Source organism: Oryctolagus cuniculus, chromosome 11 (assembly GCF_051225735.1).
Source record: "Oryctolagus cuniculus isolate XC-2025 breed Fujian yellow rabbit chromosome 11, ASM5122573v1, whole genome shotgun sequence".
NCBI lineage: Eukaryota > Metazoa > Chordata > Mammalia > Lagomorpha > Leporidae > Oryctolagus > Oryctolagus cuniculus.
In genome coordinates this window covers 115439929-115458608 of record NC_142877.1, presented here as the reverse complement: position 1 = coordinate 115458608, position 18680 = coordinate 115439929, and the positions used below count along the sequence as shown (strand labels likewise).

At 67.9% G+C, this 18680-nt stretch overlaps 1 protein-coding gene across 4 annotated transcripts; it reads left to right on the top strand.

Moving 5' to 3' along the window:
• Positions 1 to 1950: 1950 nt before the first annotated feature.
• Positions 1951 to 17832, top strand: SUN2 (Sad1 and UNC84 domain containing 2). Of its 4 annotated transcripts, XM_070052931.2 has the most exons (19): positions 1952 to 2215; positions 3356 to 3566; positions 4212 to 4363; positions 5596 to 5786; positions 5877 to 5990; positions 6395 to 6490; positions 6728 to 6821; positions 9356 to 9426; positions 10696 to 10823; positions 12665 to 12916; positions 12993 to 13070; positions 13264 to 13307; positions 13707 to 13860; positions 14049 to 14270; positions 14501 to 14585; positions 14929 to 15044; positions 15136 to 15303; positions 15546 to 15638; positions 16652 to 17832. In XM_070052931.2, exons 3-19 carry the CDS (start codon positions 4233 to 4235, stop codon positions 16763 to 16765), a joined length of 2151 nt encoding a protein of 716 aa, XP_069909032.2. In that variant the 5' UTR covers positions 1952 to 2215; positions 3356 to 3566; positions 4212 to 4232; the 3' UTR covers positions 16766 to 17832. The 4 variants fall into 4 exon arrangements, with proteins under 4 accessions (XP_069909029.2, XP_069909032.2, XP_069909031.2 ...); XM_070052928.2 differs by having other exon boundaries at positions 1951 to 2215; positions 5596 to 5990; XM_070052930.2 differs by lacking the exon at positions 3356 to 3566.
• Positions 17833 to 18680: the final 848 nt, after the last annotated feature.

Below are 18680 nucleotides of genomic sequence, written 5' to 3'. Positions count from 1 at the left end.
GGGGCAAGAAAAGAACAGTGGGAAAGCCAAGAGGCCTGTGGGAGGGGCCAGGCAGGTGCAGGGCAGCTGGGCCGAGAGCAAGGCCCGGACGGTGTGGACACTCAGCAGGCAGGGGGGAGGCGAGAGGCCAGGAGAGGGGGACCGGGCCGTGTGTCGGCTCAGGAGGCTGTGAGCACGGTCATCAGAGAGGGAGGCCCAGGTACGCCCACAAGAGCCTTGAGTGCCAAGGCCCAGAATTTTCCAGAAGCTCTTCATAAGTCCCCTGTGGCTGCTGTCACGAATTGCCACAAGTCTGGCGACTGAGGGCCACAGAGATTTATTCTCTCTTTTCTGGGGACCGGATCTCTGAAATCAACACTGCTGGGCCCAAATCGTTGGCAGGACCGTAGCTCCCTCCGGGCACTTCCAGGGAGGGCCCTGTCCTTGCCTTGTCCAGCTGCCTGTGGCTGTCCACAGCCCAGGGCTTGGGGCTGCCTCACCCCAGCCCTGGCCTCCGCGGCCACACTCCCCTCTCCGCTGCCTCCCTCTTGAAAGGACACTTGCGGTTCCATGGAGAGCCCACCCTGATAATCCAGGATAATCTCCTCAAGTCAAGACCCCTAATTTAATCACATCTGCTGGGTCACGTTCCCGGATCCCAGGGATTAGCACCTAATCTCTGCGGAGAGCATTATCCCACCCACCGCCTCCCGCCGCCCAGCGCACAGGGGCCTCGCATCCTGTCCCTCCAGGAGGAGAGGAGCGGGCTCCGCAACGCAGACTCCACAGGAAGTGGCTGGGCCAGGACCGGGGAGCACCAGGGGCTCAGAGGACAAGAGGGCCCCTGGCCTCGCTGGCTGTGGCCCCTGCACCTGGTCTGCACCCTCTCTTCAGGCACGGGGGCGCCCCCGGCCGCAGGGGCTCGCAGTCCGGGACCAGGAGCAGCGCCAGCCAGCCGCCTGTCTCCACGATGCCGTGACGGTGGGCAACACCCACACCCGCTTGGGAACGGGGCGAGGGAGGCCCAGAGGCAGCCACCCCGCCCTCAGCGCCTTCCTGTGCCTGCCCCGCGATTTTGTCATTTCTACAGTTTCCTCTCTGTGAGAAGTGAAGCAACCCTGTTTCAACTTTCCCCGGAAGAGCTTCGCGGGAGGGACCTGGCCACACAGGCGGCAGGTGGGAGCCAAGCCAAGGAGCCCCGGAGCCAGGTGTCCCCTCTGTCACCCGCTCCAAGTCTGGGTCAGGCAGGAGAACACACAGCCAGCCCTGCCTGCCTTCCACTGAATCTGGGGAACGCCCCGCCCCCCCCCCCCAGCCTCACCAAACCCAGAATCCCCTAAACACCATCACGTGCGTCTTGGGGTCCTCTGATCTAAGTTGCGCCTCTTTCTAACCGCGTGGCTTTAAGTAAGCCGTTTAAACCTCCGCGAGCCTTGTCCTCGCTTGGAAGTGGGCGTGGGAATGGGCAGTAAGGGGCCCTTGCGCAAGCCCCTGGCACGTCACGGCCACTGGGCAGGGGGTCTGCAGGCTCCCACCTTCCTCTCGGGCCTTCCTGGGCAATCCCCCAGTGTTTCTAAGACCCCGACATCAGGGCCTGGTACAGTCAGCCCGAGGGGCGCTGGGGGGCGCGGGCCGCGCCGCGCGTATCGGGTGAGGGCCACGAGGGGACACCCCCAGCTGTCTCCGGTGATCCGAGGACCCGGACCTGGAATCCAAGGCTCGGCCAGTCAGACCCGGCAGAACTCCCGTCCCAGGCTGGCCCCAGCTGCGTGCCCCGGCGGCCCGGGGTCGCAGCCTCCCCCGCGCCTCCCACGCGCAGACTCCCGGCCCGGCGCGCGGGGCCGCGGGGCCCATGGGGAGGGCGGGGCGAGTCGGAGCCTTTGTGTTCAAACCGGCCAATGGGCGGCATCGGAGGGCGGCGACGGCTGGCGGGGCCTGGCCAATGGGCTGAAGCCTGTCAGCGCTGACTGACAGCAGCACACATACACACTGGGCCACGCGCGCACAGCCCGGCCCCACTCGCGCAGCGCGGGCCACGGTCGGCCGCATTGTCCGCCCGCCAGCCCGCCAGCCCCTGTGGGTTCCGCGCCGCCGCTCCCCGCGCGCTCCGGCCCGGCCGCCGCTTCGGACCTGCGTTCAGCGCGGCCCGCGCCATCTCGACGCGGGAAGGGGGCGCGCCCCGTGGCGCCGCGGGCCTCGGACGCCCCCGGCCCCGCACGGAGCAGCCGCGAACCAGGTAACGGGGGTGCTAGGGCCGCTCCGCACTCCCCCGCGGGCCCGGCGCCCGGCCTGACCCCGGGTCAGCCGAGGGCCGCTTCGGCCAGGGCCGAGCTGCCAGGCCTGCTGGTCCGTCGCCGGGCCAAGCTGGGCCAGGCTCCAGCCCGGCCGGGCGCACGCCCCTGGGCGGGTGCGGAGGGCCCCGCGGTGCCCCGGCCGGCGCCTGACTCATCTCCCGCCCGCCCCCGCCCCCACGGCCCGCCGCGCCACTGGTCAGCGGGGAGGGCGGCGTCTCCGGGCGGGACTTCCCCGGGCAGAGCCCCGGCTGCCCCAAACCGGCCCAGGGCAGTGCCAGGCGGCTGCTGTCCCGCCAGGCAGGACTCCGGGAGCGCGAGGGAGGCCAGTCTCGTTCAGTTCAGAAACAAAACAAAACAAAACAGCAGAGGAGGGCGGGGTGTGACGGCGCGCGGAGCGGGGGGGCGGCTGGGTGACAGCTCCCGGGGCTCAGCCCAGGGGGAGTGGGGTGGGAGTGCCCGGGCCCTTCGGCAGGTGTCCTGTGAGGCCCCCTCGGCTCGGTGCCCAGGATCTAGGCTAAGCCTCGAGATGGGGCGGAAACTCCGTATCGCCCGTGATGGGGGAAGCCCGGTGGGCTCCCAGGTGGGGACGCCTGCTTTGTGTGAGCGTTTCGTAACCCGGGTGTGTGCACAGATTACAGCTCCTCAGGCTCGCCTCTTGTTTTGGACGCTGTGCCCTTTTTTTTTTTTTAAGCCCGGGAAGCTGTAGCTGAATGGTGAACTGTTCTGTGATCCCAGGATGGTGCGAGGGAGGCTGAGAGGCTGGGAGCCGGGGAGGGTGCAGGCAGCCGGTGCTCACCAGGGACCCCAGGCCGCGGGCCAGGGCTGCGTCCACTGCAGCAGGGCAGGGGTTAAGAGGAGGGGCCTTCAGGTGGGGGAGGGCGGGGGTGGGGTGCGATTACCTTATAAGGAATGGAACTGAGCCGGGAGCCAGGCCAACTTCCTGCTCTGGCTACTACCGAGTGGGCCCTTTTACCCAGGGCAGGGTGCCAGGTGGGCACCCTCACTGGGAAGGAGCAGCAAGCCGAGACACGAGCTTGTGGAGATGGGCTTGCAGCTGGACGAACCAGGCGTGCTGGTTCCAGGTCCGCCCCGCCCCCGCCCCCTCCGGCCGAGAACTGGTCATTAGAGAGCAGCCAGGAGCAGCTGAAGTCCCAGGACTCTCGAGCGGCTTGGGCTGTAGCAGGGACCACGCTCGGCCTCCCTGCACACGCGGTGACAGGCGGGTGACAGACGCCGAGTCTTGGAGCTGGAAGACTTCTCCATCTTGCTCTTGCTGGGTCTTTTGTCCACACGGTCAGTTCCGGAGCTGGATTTCTTGGCCCCGTGGTGATTGGTGGGCGGGCAGGGACCTCCATGGCACCCGCCCGCGCTGCTGGTTTGTTAGCGGATACTTGTTATGCGATAACTGTGTGCAGCCTGTCACCTCCCAAACAACTTGAAAACTTCGTGGAGGAGAGAAAGACGCAGCCTCGAGCTCAGCCCCGGCTCTGTCGCTGACAGCCTGGGCGGTGGGAGCCTCACCGTCCCCGGCTCCTCCCTTGCAAATGGGAGTGTTGGTGGCCGCCCTGCTAGGAAGGGGAAACCTGGTACTGAGCGGGCGTTAGCACAGTGTTTTGGTGTCAGCTCAGCACGGTGCATCCGGGGCTGGAGCTGGGGTGACTGGGCAGGTTTGTCTGGGGCCCCAGGGCAGGGGGTGTCGCTGCTGAGAGGTTGGGGGAGACCAGAGCCAGGTACCATCGTGGGCTGGGGCTTCTGCTCAGCGTCAACCCTGTGCAAAGTCCCACGCGAGAATCTCCACGGTTACCAAGTGGAGCTCGAGGCCATGGGGTGCCAGGCGGTGCCCAGGGCCTGTGCGGGGGTGGGGGTGCTCTCTGCTGCCAGGCTCTGCTTCCCTCCTCCAGGGAGGGGCTCACCTGCGGCCCTCCTTCCTCTGCACAGACTCTCGTCGCCCCACCCATCATGTCGCGCCGAAGCCAGCGCCTGTCGCGCTACTCCCAGGGCGATGACGACGGTGACGGCGGCAGCAGCAGCAGTGGCGGGAGCTCAGCCACGGGGAGCCAGAGCACGCTGTTTAAGGACAGCCCTCTGAGGTAGGGGCGGGCGGCGCCGCACCTGTCCCCTGCCCCGCCCCACAGAGCCACCTTCCTGGGCAGGGGGAGTTCTACCTTTCTTCACACCGGCACCCCATGCCCACCCACTGTAAGACAGAGCTGCTGCCCTCGAGTCTGGGGAACAGGAAGTGGGGAGAGGCAGCCGCAAGCATAAGCCGAAAACACAAGCTGTGGGGCTGGCAGGAACCCCTTAGGGCAAGACGGGCTTCCTGGGCCCAGCCCATCGGCTCGCCGCTGAGGAGGGCAGCAAGCCCTCGCCCTTCTCGCTGGCCGGCCCCTCTGCAGACAGGAAGCCCAGGCTGCAGCCCCCAGGGCTTTGGCCAGGAGGCTGAGCTGGTTGGTCCAGGTTTCCTGGGGTTGTAGAAATTAATCCTTTAAGAAGCATGGGGAAAACTTTGGTTTTGAGGTTGGAGATCTGGTTTTTTATTTATTTGGAAGTCAGAGTTACAGAGAGAAGGAGAGCAGAGTGGGGGTGGGGGGTCTTCCATCCGCTGGTTCATTTCCCAGTTGGCTGAAACAGACCGAAGTCAGGAGCCAGGAGCTTTTTCCGGGTCTCCCACATGGGCGGAGGGCCAAGGCCTGGGGCCACCCTCTACTGCTTTCCCAGGCCATAGCAGAGAGCTGGGTTTTGAACCTGCGCCCATACGGGATGTGGGCATTGCAGGCAGCGGCTTTACCACTATGCCACCACGCCGGCCACCCCCTTTTTTTTAAAGATTGATTTATTTATTTGAAAGGCAGAGTTACAGAGAGGTAGAGGGGCAGAGAGAGAGGTCGTCCACCCAATGGTTCACTCCCCAGATGGCCACAATGGCCGGACCTGCTCCAATCTGAAGCCAGGAGCCAGGGGCTTCCAGGTCTCCCATGCAGGTGCAGGGGCCCGAGGACTTGGGCCATCTCCTACTGCTTTCCCAGGCCATGGCAGAGAGCTGGATCGGAAATGGAGCAGCCGGGACTCAAACTAGCGCCCATATGGGATGCTGGCACTGCAGGTGGTGGCTTTACCCGCTGCGCCACAGCGCCAGCCCCAGATTTGGCTTTGAATCCAGGCTTCCCAAGAGGGGAAGCACCTGCCCTGGCACACAGGAGTGGGCGGGACTTGGTAGCCTAGCAACGGGCCACCCGCGCACCGCGGAGGGGCGCGGGCTTTCCTGTTCCCGCCTGGGCTCACCTCCCCACCGCCTGGCTCTCCGCTTGTGGCTGTCCCGCAGAACCTTGAAGAGGAAGTCCAGCAACACGAAGCGGCTGTCGCCAGCTCCGCAGCTGGGCCCCTCCTCAGACTCGCACACCTCCTACTACAGCGAGTCCCTGGTGCGCGAGTCCTACATAGGCAGCCCGCGGGCCGCGTCCCTGGCCAGGAGCGCCCTCCTCGACAGCCAGCTGCGCAGCGAGCCCTACTGGGGTGAGTGGCCCGGGCTGCCCCCGCGGGCCTCGCCACCTCCGAGCCCCTCCTCCAGGGAGCCCAGGAGAGCGCCTGCTTCTTCCCGCACAGGTGAGGACCTGCGGGAGAGGCGGCGGCGCGGCACCGAGAGCAGCAAGGTCAACGGGCTGGCCGAGGACTTCCCGGGCTCTTCCTCGGGCTACTCCTCTGAGGATGACTTCGGGGGTAGGCGCAGCTTCATGGCTAGGCAGACGGGGTCTGCGGGGGGGGGGGGGGGCTGGAGGAGGAGGCGTTTGCCCCTCCCCCCAGCCCTGCACCTGACCCCGTGCACTCTGCGCCCAGTGCTCTGCAGCCTCACCCTGGGCCCCCCGTGTGGGAGCAGCCCCAGGCCAGCGCCTCCGGCTTGGGGCTCTTGGGGCTCGGGCGCTGTGTGCAAATGTGGGGGCTGCCCCCGTGGTGCTCAGCGTGTGACTGATGCCTCCTGCCTGCCCGCATGGCGGGCGTCCAGCGTGCAGGCCCTGGCGGTGCTGGGACACAGACAGGGTCTCTGCTCACGGGGGACGCGGGGGTGACGTCTGCGTCCCAGGGCTCCTCACCGGGAGCTGCTCCCCTCTCGCCTCTCCCTGCAGGCTGCTCCGATGCCTACCAGCGCAGTTCGGGGTCGCGGCTAAGGGGCGCCGTCTCCCGGGCGGGCTCCTTCCTGTGGGTGGTGATCACTTCCCCAGGTGGGTCGCTTCCGTCCCCTCGCCCACCCCTCTGGGTCGGATCCAGAGAGGCTGCCGGAGGGTCGTCGGCAGCTTGTTCTGGACTAATCTCCCGGAGCCCAGAGCTGCGGGAGCAGCCGGGGAGGTGGGGTCGGAGGAAGTGGGTGAGGACGGGGCCCCAGACCCACTGTGCGGACAGGCGGGGCCGGGGAGCTCTCGGCCCCGTGTGAAGCGGGCACCTGCCGGTGTCGTTCTTAGGCCGGCTGTTCGGACTCGTCTACTGGTGGGTCGGCACCACCTGGTACCGCCTGACCACGGCCGCCTCCCTCCTGGACGTCTTCGTTTTAACCAGGTGAGCGAGACCCCAGCCCCAGGCGGAGGAGCCAGTCCCGTCTCTCCAGGGAGCAGGGAGCGGCCTTCTCCTTCCTGCTGACCCCCCCACCCAGCCACTGCTCAGCAGGGGGAGTTGGAGCCCCTCTGGCCAGGACCAGGGCAGGACGAGCCGTGGGCGGCTCTGCTGAGGGCCGAGGACAGGGCCGTGGTCACCAGAAGCGGTTTGTTGGTCTCGAAGGCCCTGTCTATGAGAATTTCTGGGGTGTTACAAAGACCACACAGTTTCTGGGACATCAGTAAAATTCAGTGTAAAAAGGGTACCATCCCTGCACCTGTGGGAAAGCTCCAAGGCTCAAGGGTGCCCCCTAGCCCTGGGCCGGGACTCAGCAGGCACCTTGAGGGACACACACACACACACACCCCTGAGGAACCTGGCGCCCCGACCGCCTCCTCCTCACCCTGCCCACTCTGCCCCTGCCCCCGCCTCCTCACCCTGCCCACTCTGCCCCTGCCCCGACCACCTCCTCCTCCTCACCCTGCCCACTCTGCCCCCACCTCCTCCTCCTCACCCTGCCCTCTCTGCCCCTGCCCCCACCTCCTCCTCACCCTGCCCACTCTGCCCCCGGCCCCGACCTCCTCCTCCTCCTCACCCTGCCCTCTCTGCCCCTGCCCCCACCTCCTCCTCCTCACCCTGCCCACTCTGCCCCTGCCCCCACCTCCTCCTCACCCTGCCCACTCTGCCCCTGCCCCGACCACCTCCTCCTCACCCTGCCCACTCTGCCCCTGCCCCCACCTCCTCCTCCTCACCCTGCCCTCTCTGCCCCCGGCCCCGACCTCCTCCTCCTCACCCTGCCCACTCTGCCCCTGCCCCCACCTCCTCCTCCTCACCCTGCCCTCTCTGCCCCCGGCCCCGACCTCCTCCTCCTCACCCTGCCCACTCTGCCCCTGCCCCCACCTCCTCCTCACCCTGCCCACTCTGCCCCTGCCCCCACCTCCTCCTCCTCACCCTGCCCTCTCTGCCCCCACCTCCTCCTCCTCACCCTGCCCACTCTGCCCCTGCCCCCACCTCCTCCTCCTCACCCTGCCCACTCTGCCCCTGCCCCCACCTCCTCCTCACCCTGCCCACTCTGCCCCTGCCCCGACCGCCTCCTCCTCACCCTGCCCACTCTGCCCCTGCCCCCACCTCCTCCTCCTCACCCTGCCCACTCTGCCCCTGCCCCCACCTCCTCCTCACCCTGCCCACTCTGCCCCTGCCCCGACCACCTCCTCCTCACCCTGCCCACTCTGCCCCTGCCCCCACCTCCTCCTCCTCACCCTGCCCTCTCTGCCCCCGGCCCCGACCTCCTCCTCCTCACCCTGCCCACTCTGCCCCTGCCCCCACCTCCTCCTCCTCACCCTGCCCTCTCTGCCCCCGACCCCGACCTCCTCCTCCTCACCCTGCCCACTCTGCCCCTGCCCCCACCTCCTCCTCACCCTGCCCACTCTGCCCCTGCCCCCACCTCCTCCTCCTCACCCTGCCCTCTCTGCCCCCACCTCCTCCTCCTCACCCTGCCCACTCTGCCCCTGCCCCCACCTCCTCCTCCTCACCCTGCCCACTCTGCCCCTGCCCCCACCTCCTCCTCACCCTGCCCACTCTGCCCCTGCCCCGACCACCTCCTCCTCACCCTGCCCACTCTGCCCCTGCCCCCACCTCCTCCTCCTCACCCTGCCCTCTCTGCCCCCGGCCCCGACCTCCTCCTCCTCACCCTGCCCACTCTGCCCCTGCCCCCACCTCCTCCTCACCCTGCCCTCTCTGCCCCTGCCCCCACCTCCTCCTCCTCACCCTGCCCTCTCTGCCCCTGCCCCCACCTCCTCCTCACCCTGCCCTCTCTGCCCCTGCCCCCACCTCCTCCTCCTCACCCTGCCCACTCTGCCCCTGCCCCCACCTCCTCCTCCTCACCCTGCCCACTCTGCCCCTGCCCCCACCTCCTCCTCCTCACCCTGCCCACTCTGCCCCTGCCCCCACCTCCTCCTCCTCACCCTGCCCACTCTGCCCCCGGCCCCGACCTCCTCCTCACCCTGCCCACTCTGCCCCTGCCCCCACCTCCTCCTCACCCTGCCCACTCTGCCCCTGCCCCCACCTCCTCCTCACCCTGCCCTCTCTGCCCCTGCCCCCACCTCCTCCTCACCCTGCCCACTCTGCCCCTGCCCCCACCTCCTCCTCCTCACCCTGCCCTCTCTGCCCCTGCCCCCACCTCCTCCTCACCCTGCCCACTCTGCCCCTGCCCCGACCTCCTCCTCCTCACCCTGCCCTCTCTGCCCCTGCCCCCACCTCCTCCTCCTCACCCTGCCCACTCTGCCCCTGCCCCGACCTCCTCCTCCTCACCCTGCCCACTCTGCCCCTGCCCCCACCTCCTCCTCCTCACCCTGCCCTCTCTGCCCCTGCCCCCACCTCCTCCTCCTCACCCTGCCCTCTCTGCCCCTGCCCCCACCTCCTCCTCCTCACCCTGCCCTCTCTGCCCCTGCCCCCACCTCCTCCTCCTCACCCTGCCCTCTCTGCCCCTGGCGGCCCAGGCGCTTCTCGTCCCTGAAGACGTTCCTGTGGTTCCTGCTGCTGCTGCTGCTCCTGACCGGCCTGACCTACGGTGAGCCTGCCCTGCTCGGGCTCCGGCACGGGCGCGGGCGGGGGAGTGGGGAGCAGAGGTGAATGCTGCCATCGCGGAGCTGGGCCCGGGCTGGAGCAGCCGAGCCGCGCTGGCGGCTGTCTCTGGAACACCCTTTGTGCCCCACCCCCCCCGGGGGCAGGGACCGCCCCAGGACCGCTGTGATTGGGTGAAAGGCAGGGACCCGGAAGCCGCTGTCAGTGGCACCTTCCCTCCATTCCAAACCAGGGCGTGGTCTCTGGGCGTGACCTGTTGTTAAAGACGGAGGGACAGCGTGGCCAGGAGGATGAGTCCCTCCTTGGTCCGGACCGGCCCTGTGCCTAGCTGCCCCCGGGGCTGTGTGCTCGGCTTCAGTCTGACAGCCTCACCTGTTTTCCGGTTCCCTCTGAGTCGCCTGTGTGGCCCCGGGCTCATTTGAGTGATCGCAGCAGTTTATAACTAAAGGCCACATCTCAGTGTGTCACTCGGAGCGTTGGTCTTGTGGGTTCGGGGTTATCCGACTCCGTCTCCTTTACCGATACCTGGGCAGGACACCCCCAAACACCGGCTTCCTTCCTGCGTTCCCCACTCTAAGCACAGCTCGTTCATCTCCAGTGGAAACTGGGCAGCGCCCTGGAGGGCGGCGCAGCGCTCCGTCCAGGCTGGCCCAGCCAGTGTCGCGGTCACGTCGCACAGAGAGGGGCCAGGAGGGCTGCCCAGGCAGTGCCTCGAGCCCAGTGGGCCTGTGCTTCCCCTTGCCCTGAGTGGCCAGTGTGGCGTCTTCCCAGGGTGGGGGCCCCTCCGCTGCCGGGCGTTGTTAGGGTCTCTCTCCCCCTCCTCCCCGCCCCGGAGGAACATCACAAAGCAGATGTCTCCTAAAGCAAGGTCTGGGGTGACCACAGGCTCCCGTGCAGGGGCGGGACCAGCCTCACAGCTCTTGCAGCTTTTAGAGCCCGCCCTCTCTGGGGGCGTGGCCAGATGCCATGTGTTCCAAGCAGCCTGGGTGATTCTGATGGACAGCCCAGCAAAGAACCACCTTGGGAGGGCCCCAGGTTCCACCCCCAGGTCCTCCCCAGTTCCTGGAAGCTGTTGTCTCCCAAGTTTCACCGTCTGCAGCAACACAGCCAGGGCGGGGGCCAAGAATGACAGCCCTGGCAGCCCTCTCCCGCTCACAGGCCGCAGGCCACAGAGGCCCGGGGAGGTTCGCCTGCCTCCTCCTGGTGTGTGCCCGGGCCCGGGCCCAGCTAACCCAGCCTCCCCCCCCCCCGCCAGGTGCTTGGTATTTCTACCCCTTCGGGCTGCAGTCGATCCACCCCGCTGTGGTTTCCTGGTGGGCGGCGAGGGACGGCAGGAGGCAGCAGGAGGTGTGGGAATCCAGAGACGCCGCCCCCCATTTCCAGGTGGGTATCTGGGGGTCGCACCTGGCTGCCCGCTGCTCGTAGGCGAAGGGCCCTACTGCTGGCCAGCAAGGAGCAGGAGACAGGACTCGCGTCCGCCTCCCCAGGCGCTCGACCGGGTCCGGGGAAAGCTGGGATGTGGGAGCCCCGGCGGGCAGGTCCTGACCGGCGGGGCCTGGATCAGGCCAGCCCGGGAGATGCACTTTCGGTTCTGACTTCCGCGTCCATGGGACCTCTCGCCTCTGAAAAGGCGCCCGTGTGGGTGAGCTCCGCTGGTGCCCTCGGTGTGCGCCCTCTTCTGCTCTGGGGTCCCTCCGCGCACGCACAGCCGTGGCCTTAAAGCCCAAGGCGGGGATCTTCCAGGAAGTTTGGGCTTTTAGGGCATCAGAGGCAGTCCTGTGTCAGTGCCCCCAGAGCTCCGAGGCGCTTAGGCGATGGTGGGCATGGCGGAGCCTCCGGCCCAGCTTCACTGTTGAGTTCCCTGCCCTACACCTGTCAACCCACTGGCCCAGCTGGGTCACCCCCTTCTCTGCTGATCAGGGTATGGGGTGGAGGGGTTACCTGCATTTAACTATGACAGAGAGGAGCACGTGGCCTCGTCGGGCACCGCAAAGTCGGCAGCCAGGTGTCCGGGTGGCCCTTCTGGTCCAAGCAAGGGCAGGCGTGCACCTGCCGTTGACGGCAGCCTCTGGGTCTAGACCCTTGCAGGGGCCGCTGTCAACGTGCACTTTGGTCGCCCAGCCGGGCAGCCAGGACTTGCTCTCACGGCCGCTGGGCGAGGCTCTGGGAGAGGAGGTGAGGCAGAGGCCGGAGCCCTGGCACCTGCGCCGCGTTCTGGGCACAGCCAGACGCAGGCAGAGGAAACCTTGGTGGGTGCGCTTGCGGGTCCCGTGCAGAGCGGCAGCTTCACAAGGCAGAGCCTGAAGGTGACCGGGCCCTGGCTGCGCCCTCCAGGGAGGAGGGCAGCCGTGGCCAGTGGGGGCAGCAAGCTGACGGACGCGCTGCCAGAGCCGGGGGTGAGCGCATGGCCTGGTAAACCTGAGCCGTTATCCTCGCGCTGGGATGATTCGGCCTGGGCGAGCATCCCTGCCGTACTGCGTGTGGCCTCGTGGTTTTCGCCATCTGTTCTGCGGCTGCGTCCTGACCACGATTTCGGTGGTGGTAAGATACATCCGAGACTTTTCCTTGGTAGTCATTAAGGTGTGAAGTGCAATTCCGTTTCATAACCACCTTATCTGTAAAGGGGGCGGAGTCCAGCGGGGCCACGCCTTCATATTTGCTCACCTTTGCAGGGACACAGGGACGAGGTGGCAGGGGCGGCCCCACCACTGCTTCACTTTCTGAGCCCTGCCAAGCGTGTCGCACCCGTGTCAGAACCTCCAGCGCTTGGTGCCCTCTGCCCTTTGGCGCGCAGGCGGCGGTTGGGGTTGTAGTTCTTGGCACAGGTTCTGTTGTTTAGCCAGTAAGGTTCTCAAAACCCGTGACGCGCTGTCAATGCCACCCGCCGACGAAAAGAACTCTCTTCGATCCTCTCTATTTCCCCTTCCAGCCACCATCACCTGTGGCATGTGCGCCAGCCTGTGAGAGGCCACTGCTGGGCCCCCAGCCCCTGCTGTGCCACACCTACACGGGTGTGGGCCCTGCCCCCTGCCCCCCTGCCCCCCGGCCTCTCCTAGGACTGTGCCTGCACTGGGACCCTCTCCAGGACCGCCTTCCTGCTTTTGGGACCAGCTCCAGGGTGTCCCGGGAGCCCTCCTCTCACACCCCTGCCTGGCGCTCCGGATGCCTTCACTCGCGGGGCCAGCTCTGTGACCCTCACCCCTGCCTCTCCCCCTGCCCACCAGGCTGAGCAGCGCCTGCTGTCCCACGTGCACTCCCTGGAGCGGCGCCTGGAGGCCCTCGCAGCAGAGTTCTCCTCCACCTGGCAGAAGGAGGCCGTGCGGCTGGAGCGCCTGGAGCTGCGGCAGGGGGCGGCTGGCCAGGCCGGTGGCGGCCTGAGCCAGGAGGACACCCTGGCCCTCCTGGACGGGCTGGTGAGCCGCCGCGAGGCCGCCCTGAAGGAGGACCTGCGCAAGGACGCCGCGGCTCGCCTGCAGGTGACGCCACGGGTGGGACCGAGAGGTCAGGGCCACTTGCCCTGGTGCTGGGTGCTGACCCCTCCGTGTCTGGCAGGAGGAGCTGGCCGTCCTGAGGGCGGAGCAGCACCGGGACGTGGAGGACCTCTTCCACAAGATTGTGCAGGCCGCCCAGGTCGGTGGGCGTGGTGGCCCCGGGCCCCTGGGGCGTGGGCTGGGGAGGGCCCTGTCCCCTGCTTCTCTGTTGGGGCGGAGCCTGCCTGGGACCCCACAGGGGCCTTGACCCCTGCCAGCTCGGCTCCCCTGCTGGGCGACAGGCTCCTCGGGGCTCAGTGTTTCTTCGTGTTTTCCCTTCTTTGTGCCTCCAGGAGTCTGAGGCTCGAGTCCAGCAGCTGAAGTCCGAGTGGCAAAGGTAGGGGCCAAGCCCGGGCTTGCTGCTCCCCACCCCCTCCCCCATCCCCCAGGAAGGGCTGGAGGCCGCAGGGGTCAGGGCTGAGGCCTGGCTCAGAGCCCTCTTCTGTAGGCGCAGCGGAGGTTACAGGGGGCCGCCGAGGTGAGAGGTGGGCACGGCCATGGGATGGGATTCGTGGGGTCATTTGTCATCCCCTCTCCTCCGGGTGCCCGTGTGGCAGTGGCCGTCTCAGGCCCGGATGTCCACACTTGCAGAGGAGATCACGGCTTCTGGGCGTGAACAGGGAACGGGATCAGGGTTAGCCCTGGGACACGCAAGCCCGTGTGGGTGGGTGGCGGGCAAGCACTCCCATACCTGGGGCCGACCAGGGGGTCCTCCCCTCCTCCTCTCTGGGACCAGGACGGCCCAGGAGAGCACCCTGAAGGAGCTGGGCCGGCTGGAGGGCCAGCTGGTCTCCCTGCGCCACGAGCTGGAGGCCCTGGCCCTGAAGCAGAGCTCCGTGGCGGACGAGGTGGGCCTGCTGCCCCAGAGGATCCAGGCCGTGCGGGACGACGTGAGTCCACACCACCCCGAGATCGCGTCTCCTGGGGTCTGCGCAGCCGGGGCCCTGGCCCCTGGGCCTCCCTTGGGAACTGGGCGCAGCACAGGCCGGCCTTCTCCCAGGCAGTCCCGCTGTGCCTCCCACCCCTGGGCTGCCACGGCGGCCCCCACGGTTCCCCCACAGCTCTGCCCCGCCCCCAGGTGGAGTCTCAGGTCCCTGCCTGGATCACTCAGTTCCTTCACCGCGGCGGGGGAGCCCGCACCGGGCTGCTGCAGAGGGAGGAGCTCCAGGCTCAGCTGCGAGAGCTGGAGAGCAAGATCCTGGCCCAGGTGGCGGAGACGCAGGGCACGTCGGCCAGGGAGGCCGCAGCCGCCCTCAGTCTGACGCTGCAGAGAGAAGGCGTGATCGGGGTGACTGAGGAGGTGAGGACGGAGTGCCCCCGGCCTGCCACACACACAGGCTGCCCTCCTCCCCGGGGGCTCAGCCCCTGCCACGTTCCAGGACACGAGTGACACACAGCAGGCTCGGATGTGTGCTTGGGGGCTGGCGTGGTGCCGGCCTGGGGGTCCCCGGCCCCGGCTGTGGGGCACGGGGGGGCGGGGGGCAGACGAGCCTGCTTGCGCTGTGACTGCGTCCTGGGGCGGGGCTTCAGCAGGTGCACCGGATCGTGAAGCAGGCCCTGCAGCGCTACAGCGAGGACCGCATTGGGATGGTGGACTACGCCCTGGAGTCGGGAGGTGCGTGCTCGTGTCCTCGCTCCGCCTTGCCCTGGTCGCAGCCCTGGTCGCAGCCCTGGCCGGGCCCCTGGCACCTGCTGAGCAAGCGTGGCTGGGGATCAGCAGAAATCACCAGCCGCGACGCGCAGCGAGTCTGTCCCTGCCGGGGGAAGGCATTCTGTGCCGAGCGGCACAACGGTGCAAGCGAGGGCTGAGGCCTGGGCCACCTGCCCTCCGTCCTTAGCAGGGAGACGGGCCGGGGGAGTGCCCTCTGGCTGCCCCCGCCCTCCCTGCTGGGGGCTCCCGAGGCTGCCGTCCAGGCTGCTCCCCGGCGGGCGCCCACCCTGCCCCTCTGCCGTCCCAGGGGCCAGTGTCATCAGCACCCGATGTTCCGAGACCTACGAGACCAAGACCGCCCTCCTCAGCCTCTTCGGTATCCCTCTGTGGTACCACTCCCAGTCGCCCCGCGTCATTCTCCAGGTAGACACTGAGCACCCTGGCAGACTGTCCCCTCCTGGCTCGGCCAGAGCTGGACTCAGGCCCTGCCCTGACGTGGCCTCTCCCCCTGCAGCCCGACGTGCACCCGGGCAATTGCTGGGCCTTCCAGGGCCCCCAGGGCTTCGCTGTGGTCCGCCTCTCTGCCCGCATCCGCCCGACGGCTGTCACCTTAGAGCACGTGCCCAAGGCCTTGTCACCCAACAGCACCATCTCCAGTGCCCCCAGGGACTTTGCTGTCTTTGTGAGTACCACCTGCGGGGGTCTTCACCTGCTGGGGTCGCTTCTTGGCCGGGAGGGAGGGCGGGCCCTGGAGTTGGAAGAGGTGGAGCCAGGCTGAGAGCTGGCACGGCAGTCCCAGCTGCCGCAGGGACTGCGGCGCGTGTTAAGGGACGCGTCCCAGCCCCACAGCATCACACGCTTAACCCGAGTGGTGGGAGGGCCCCCCGCCCTCCAGCCCCCCACATGGGCCGCGCCGTCTCGCAGGGGTTCGACGAGGACCTGCAGCAGGAGGGGACCCTGCTCGGCAAGTTCACCTACGACCAGGACGGGGAGCCCATTCAGACGTTCTACTTCCAGGTACAGGGTCTGTCCTGTGGGTGGGCACGGGGCTCGGTGAGGGCCAGGGACGCGCCCTGCAGCCAGCACAGCCCCGCGGCTGGCTGGGGTTACCGGGGGACAGGACTGCAGAGGACACCCTGGGAGGGACCTTCGTGTGCCAGGATGTGGCTGGCCGGGGCCCCAGGCGGTGTCTGAGGCTGGAGTTAGAAACCCAGATTCCTGGTCTCGCTGCCACCATAGCCCCCCAGCACCTGCCCCTGAACAAAACACGCAGACGAAGCTGAGTGGGGCGGGGACCCACAGCAGGGGCCCAGTGCGAGGGCTGGGGCAGCGGCAGGGAGGCAGGCCAACCAGGGGCGGGGATGGCACTGGGCGTTTTGGTAAGGTCGCTGCATGGAAGCCGGAAGCCAGGGAGACGGTCAGGGAGTGGCTGCGGGGGTGCAGTCCAGAGGGGGTCGGGAGGGCAAAGTGGGCCGGCTCCTGACTGCTGCACGGCCAGCTGGGAGTGGGCCGAGGGGCTGATGCAGGCCGGAGCCGTCTGGACGCCGAGCTGACGGTGCCTGTGGTGCCAACTAGCAGAGCTCCGGCCCAGGTGCTGGCTGAGCCGGGGGGAGGTGGGGGGGAGGACCCGGCAAGCGCCAGGCTCCGCGCCAGCTTCGCGAACAGAGGACACGCCCGGAGCAAGCCCTCCCCGTGGCCGTTCTGGCCGTTGAAGCCTTAAAATGAGCATGGGTGGGTCCGGCCCAGTTTGGGTGAATCGTGCTGGTCCCGGGCACCCAGCCCATGTCCAGGTGGCCCAAGGCCTGGGCCTCACACAGCTCGTGGGGGCCGGTGGCTCCGTGGGGAGCGGAAGCCTGGGCTCCGGCCCACTGGCTAGGAGCGGAAGAGCAGCTCTGGGAGCCCTGGAGGGGCAGAATGGGAGCACCTGGGCCGCGGCGCCCCGCCCCGCGGCGCCCCGCCCCGCGGCGCCCCGCCCCGCGGCGCCGAGGCCTCAGGAGGCTGGGAGCTCTGAACCTGTTTTCTCTGCCCAGGCCCCAGCGATGGCCTCGTACCAGGTGGTGGAGCTGCGCATCCTGACCAACTGGGGCCACCCCGAGTACACCTGCATCTACCGCTTCAGGGTGCACGGGGAGCCTGCCCACTAACGCCTTCCTTGTGCCTGCAAACAGCCCTCTCAGCACGCACCCCTGCCCTGGGAGGGGGCGAGCAGCAGCCCCACCCTCGCACACATCTGACCAGCGCTGACTTCTGGGAGGAGAGGCGGTCTGCAGGGGCCAGCGGCTCTCCACACCTCCTCCACACGCTGCGCGCAGGGGTGTATATATGTAGCATATCGTGGGGGGACTGGGAGTTGGGAGGTCGGGCCCAGCTGCCCTCGCCCAGGGCGGAGGGGCTGGCACCCAGGGGTGCAGGTAAAGTGGGTGCCAAAGCTGCGGGCTGAGTAGTGCTGCCTGGCCACTCGCCCACGCACTTGCACACTCACACGGGGCTGCCGGCCCCTCCCACAGGACTTGTGCCATTGGCCCACGGGCCCCGAGGGGCTTCTCGCGAAGCCTGGAGTTGTGCCAAGTGGGGGCGGTCGTGAACGGTCTCTCGGAGGGGCCGTGTCCTGGGAACCTCCCAGGTTTGCTGCCTGTGTGTGGGAGTGGCCCCGGCCAGCCGGAGTCCCCTCTGCTGACCACACAGATGTTCTTCTGCCAATACTACGTCCCATCCCTGCCTGCGACCCCAGGCCTGCTCTGGGGCCACGAGCAGCCAGGGTGGGAGCAGGGGCCTCCGGAGCTGTTGTGCAGTGAGGATGCCAGCGGAGCTGTCAGGCTGCCAGAGCCGCGAGCAGCGCTGCTTCTCCACGGCCGGCAGGGGCACAGGGCCTGGGAGGCGGCCGCGCAGGTCACCCTGGGTAGGGGAGAGGGCTTTCAGACCAGCAGGCTCTGCTGCCTGTATATTTTTCCAAGTCTGTTTTTTACTGAAAAGCTAAGGGCTTGATCCTAGCCCCGTTCTGTGGGCACAGCCGGGGACGTGCGGGGTGGCCCTGGCCTCCCGTCATCCTCCAGGGCTGGCACCGGCACAGCCCCCGCCCGACAACCAGGTCTTGTTTCGCGCTCTCCTGTCACAAATGCTGCACTGTTCGTTCATTTTTTTATCTGCAGATTCTAATTTATGCCTATGCAAAAGAAAACAAATAAACGCGTGATGCCCAGGGCGGACAGAAGGTGCGTCTCTGCTGTCACTCTAGGCTGCTCTGGGACAGCTGAGGGAATGACTTCCCATGTGAATCCATGTCCCCAGACTCACTCCTAGTTCAGAAACCCAGCCGGAGGCCGGGCCTGCTCCAGGGCTGCCGGGCTCAGGGGGTGGCAGGACGCAGGGTGGCCCCTCACCCATCAGCTGGGCCCCTCCTGGCCCACCGGCACCCTCACCCGCAGGAACCGGAGTCCCCAGCAGAACCGCGACCTGCCGGCTGCTGTGGCCCACCGCAGCTCCTGACTTGGTTCGGGGCCGTTCCCTACCTGGCCCCTGAACCTGTGGCCCTGACTATGAGAAAATGCAAGGCAGGAACCTGCTCAGGAGAGGGGCAGGTGCAGCCTTTGGGCTCAGGGCCCCAGGAGCAAGCAGGTCCTGTGCCCGCCCCCCGCTTGCAGCCAGGACCACCTTCAGCAGAGCGGACAGCCCCAGGCGGGACCTCCGACCCCAGGCCAGTCTGCTCAGCCCCCAGCAGGCACGTTCCCTCCACGTGTTCCGATCTCCCAGGCCCTCTCCTCGCTCTGCCAGGGCAGGGTCCTGACGGCGAGCCTGGGGCTCCAGGCGCCCCACCCCTCCCTGCCGCCGCAGGGCCCTGGTCACAGCTTTGTTCTGCATCAACTACAAATGGCTGGTGTTTTGGTCCAAACGGGGAGGATGGAGCCCTGGGGAGCTCTGCAGGTCCCATGAGCAGAGTGGGACCCACCCTCCCGAGCAGCCAAGGCCAGAGTACACACAGACGCCACGTTGCCCCCGCCTCAGGCTCTCAGAATCCGCACACCCACCCTGCTGCAGGGCCTGGTGGCTTGTCCCGCGTCC

What these genes read in the sequence shown, in the direction of transcription:
- SUN2 (XM_070052928.2), top strand. Translation starts at nt 4,233, where the DNA reads ATGTCGCGCCGAAGCCAGCGCCTGTCGCGCTACTCCCAGGGCGATGAC. An exon ending in CTCTGAGGATGACTTCGGGG is followed by an intron (nt 5,991 to 6,394) that starts GTAGGCGCAGCT and finishes CTCTCCCTGCAG; the next exon opens with GCTGCTCCGATGCCTACCAG. An exon ending in AGATTGTGCAGGCCGCCCAG is followed by an intron (nt 13,071 to 13,263) that starts GTCGGTGGGCGT and finishes TTGTGCCTCCAG; the next exon opens with GAGTCTGAGGCTCGAGTCCA.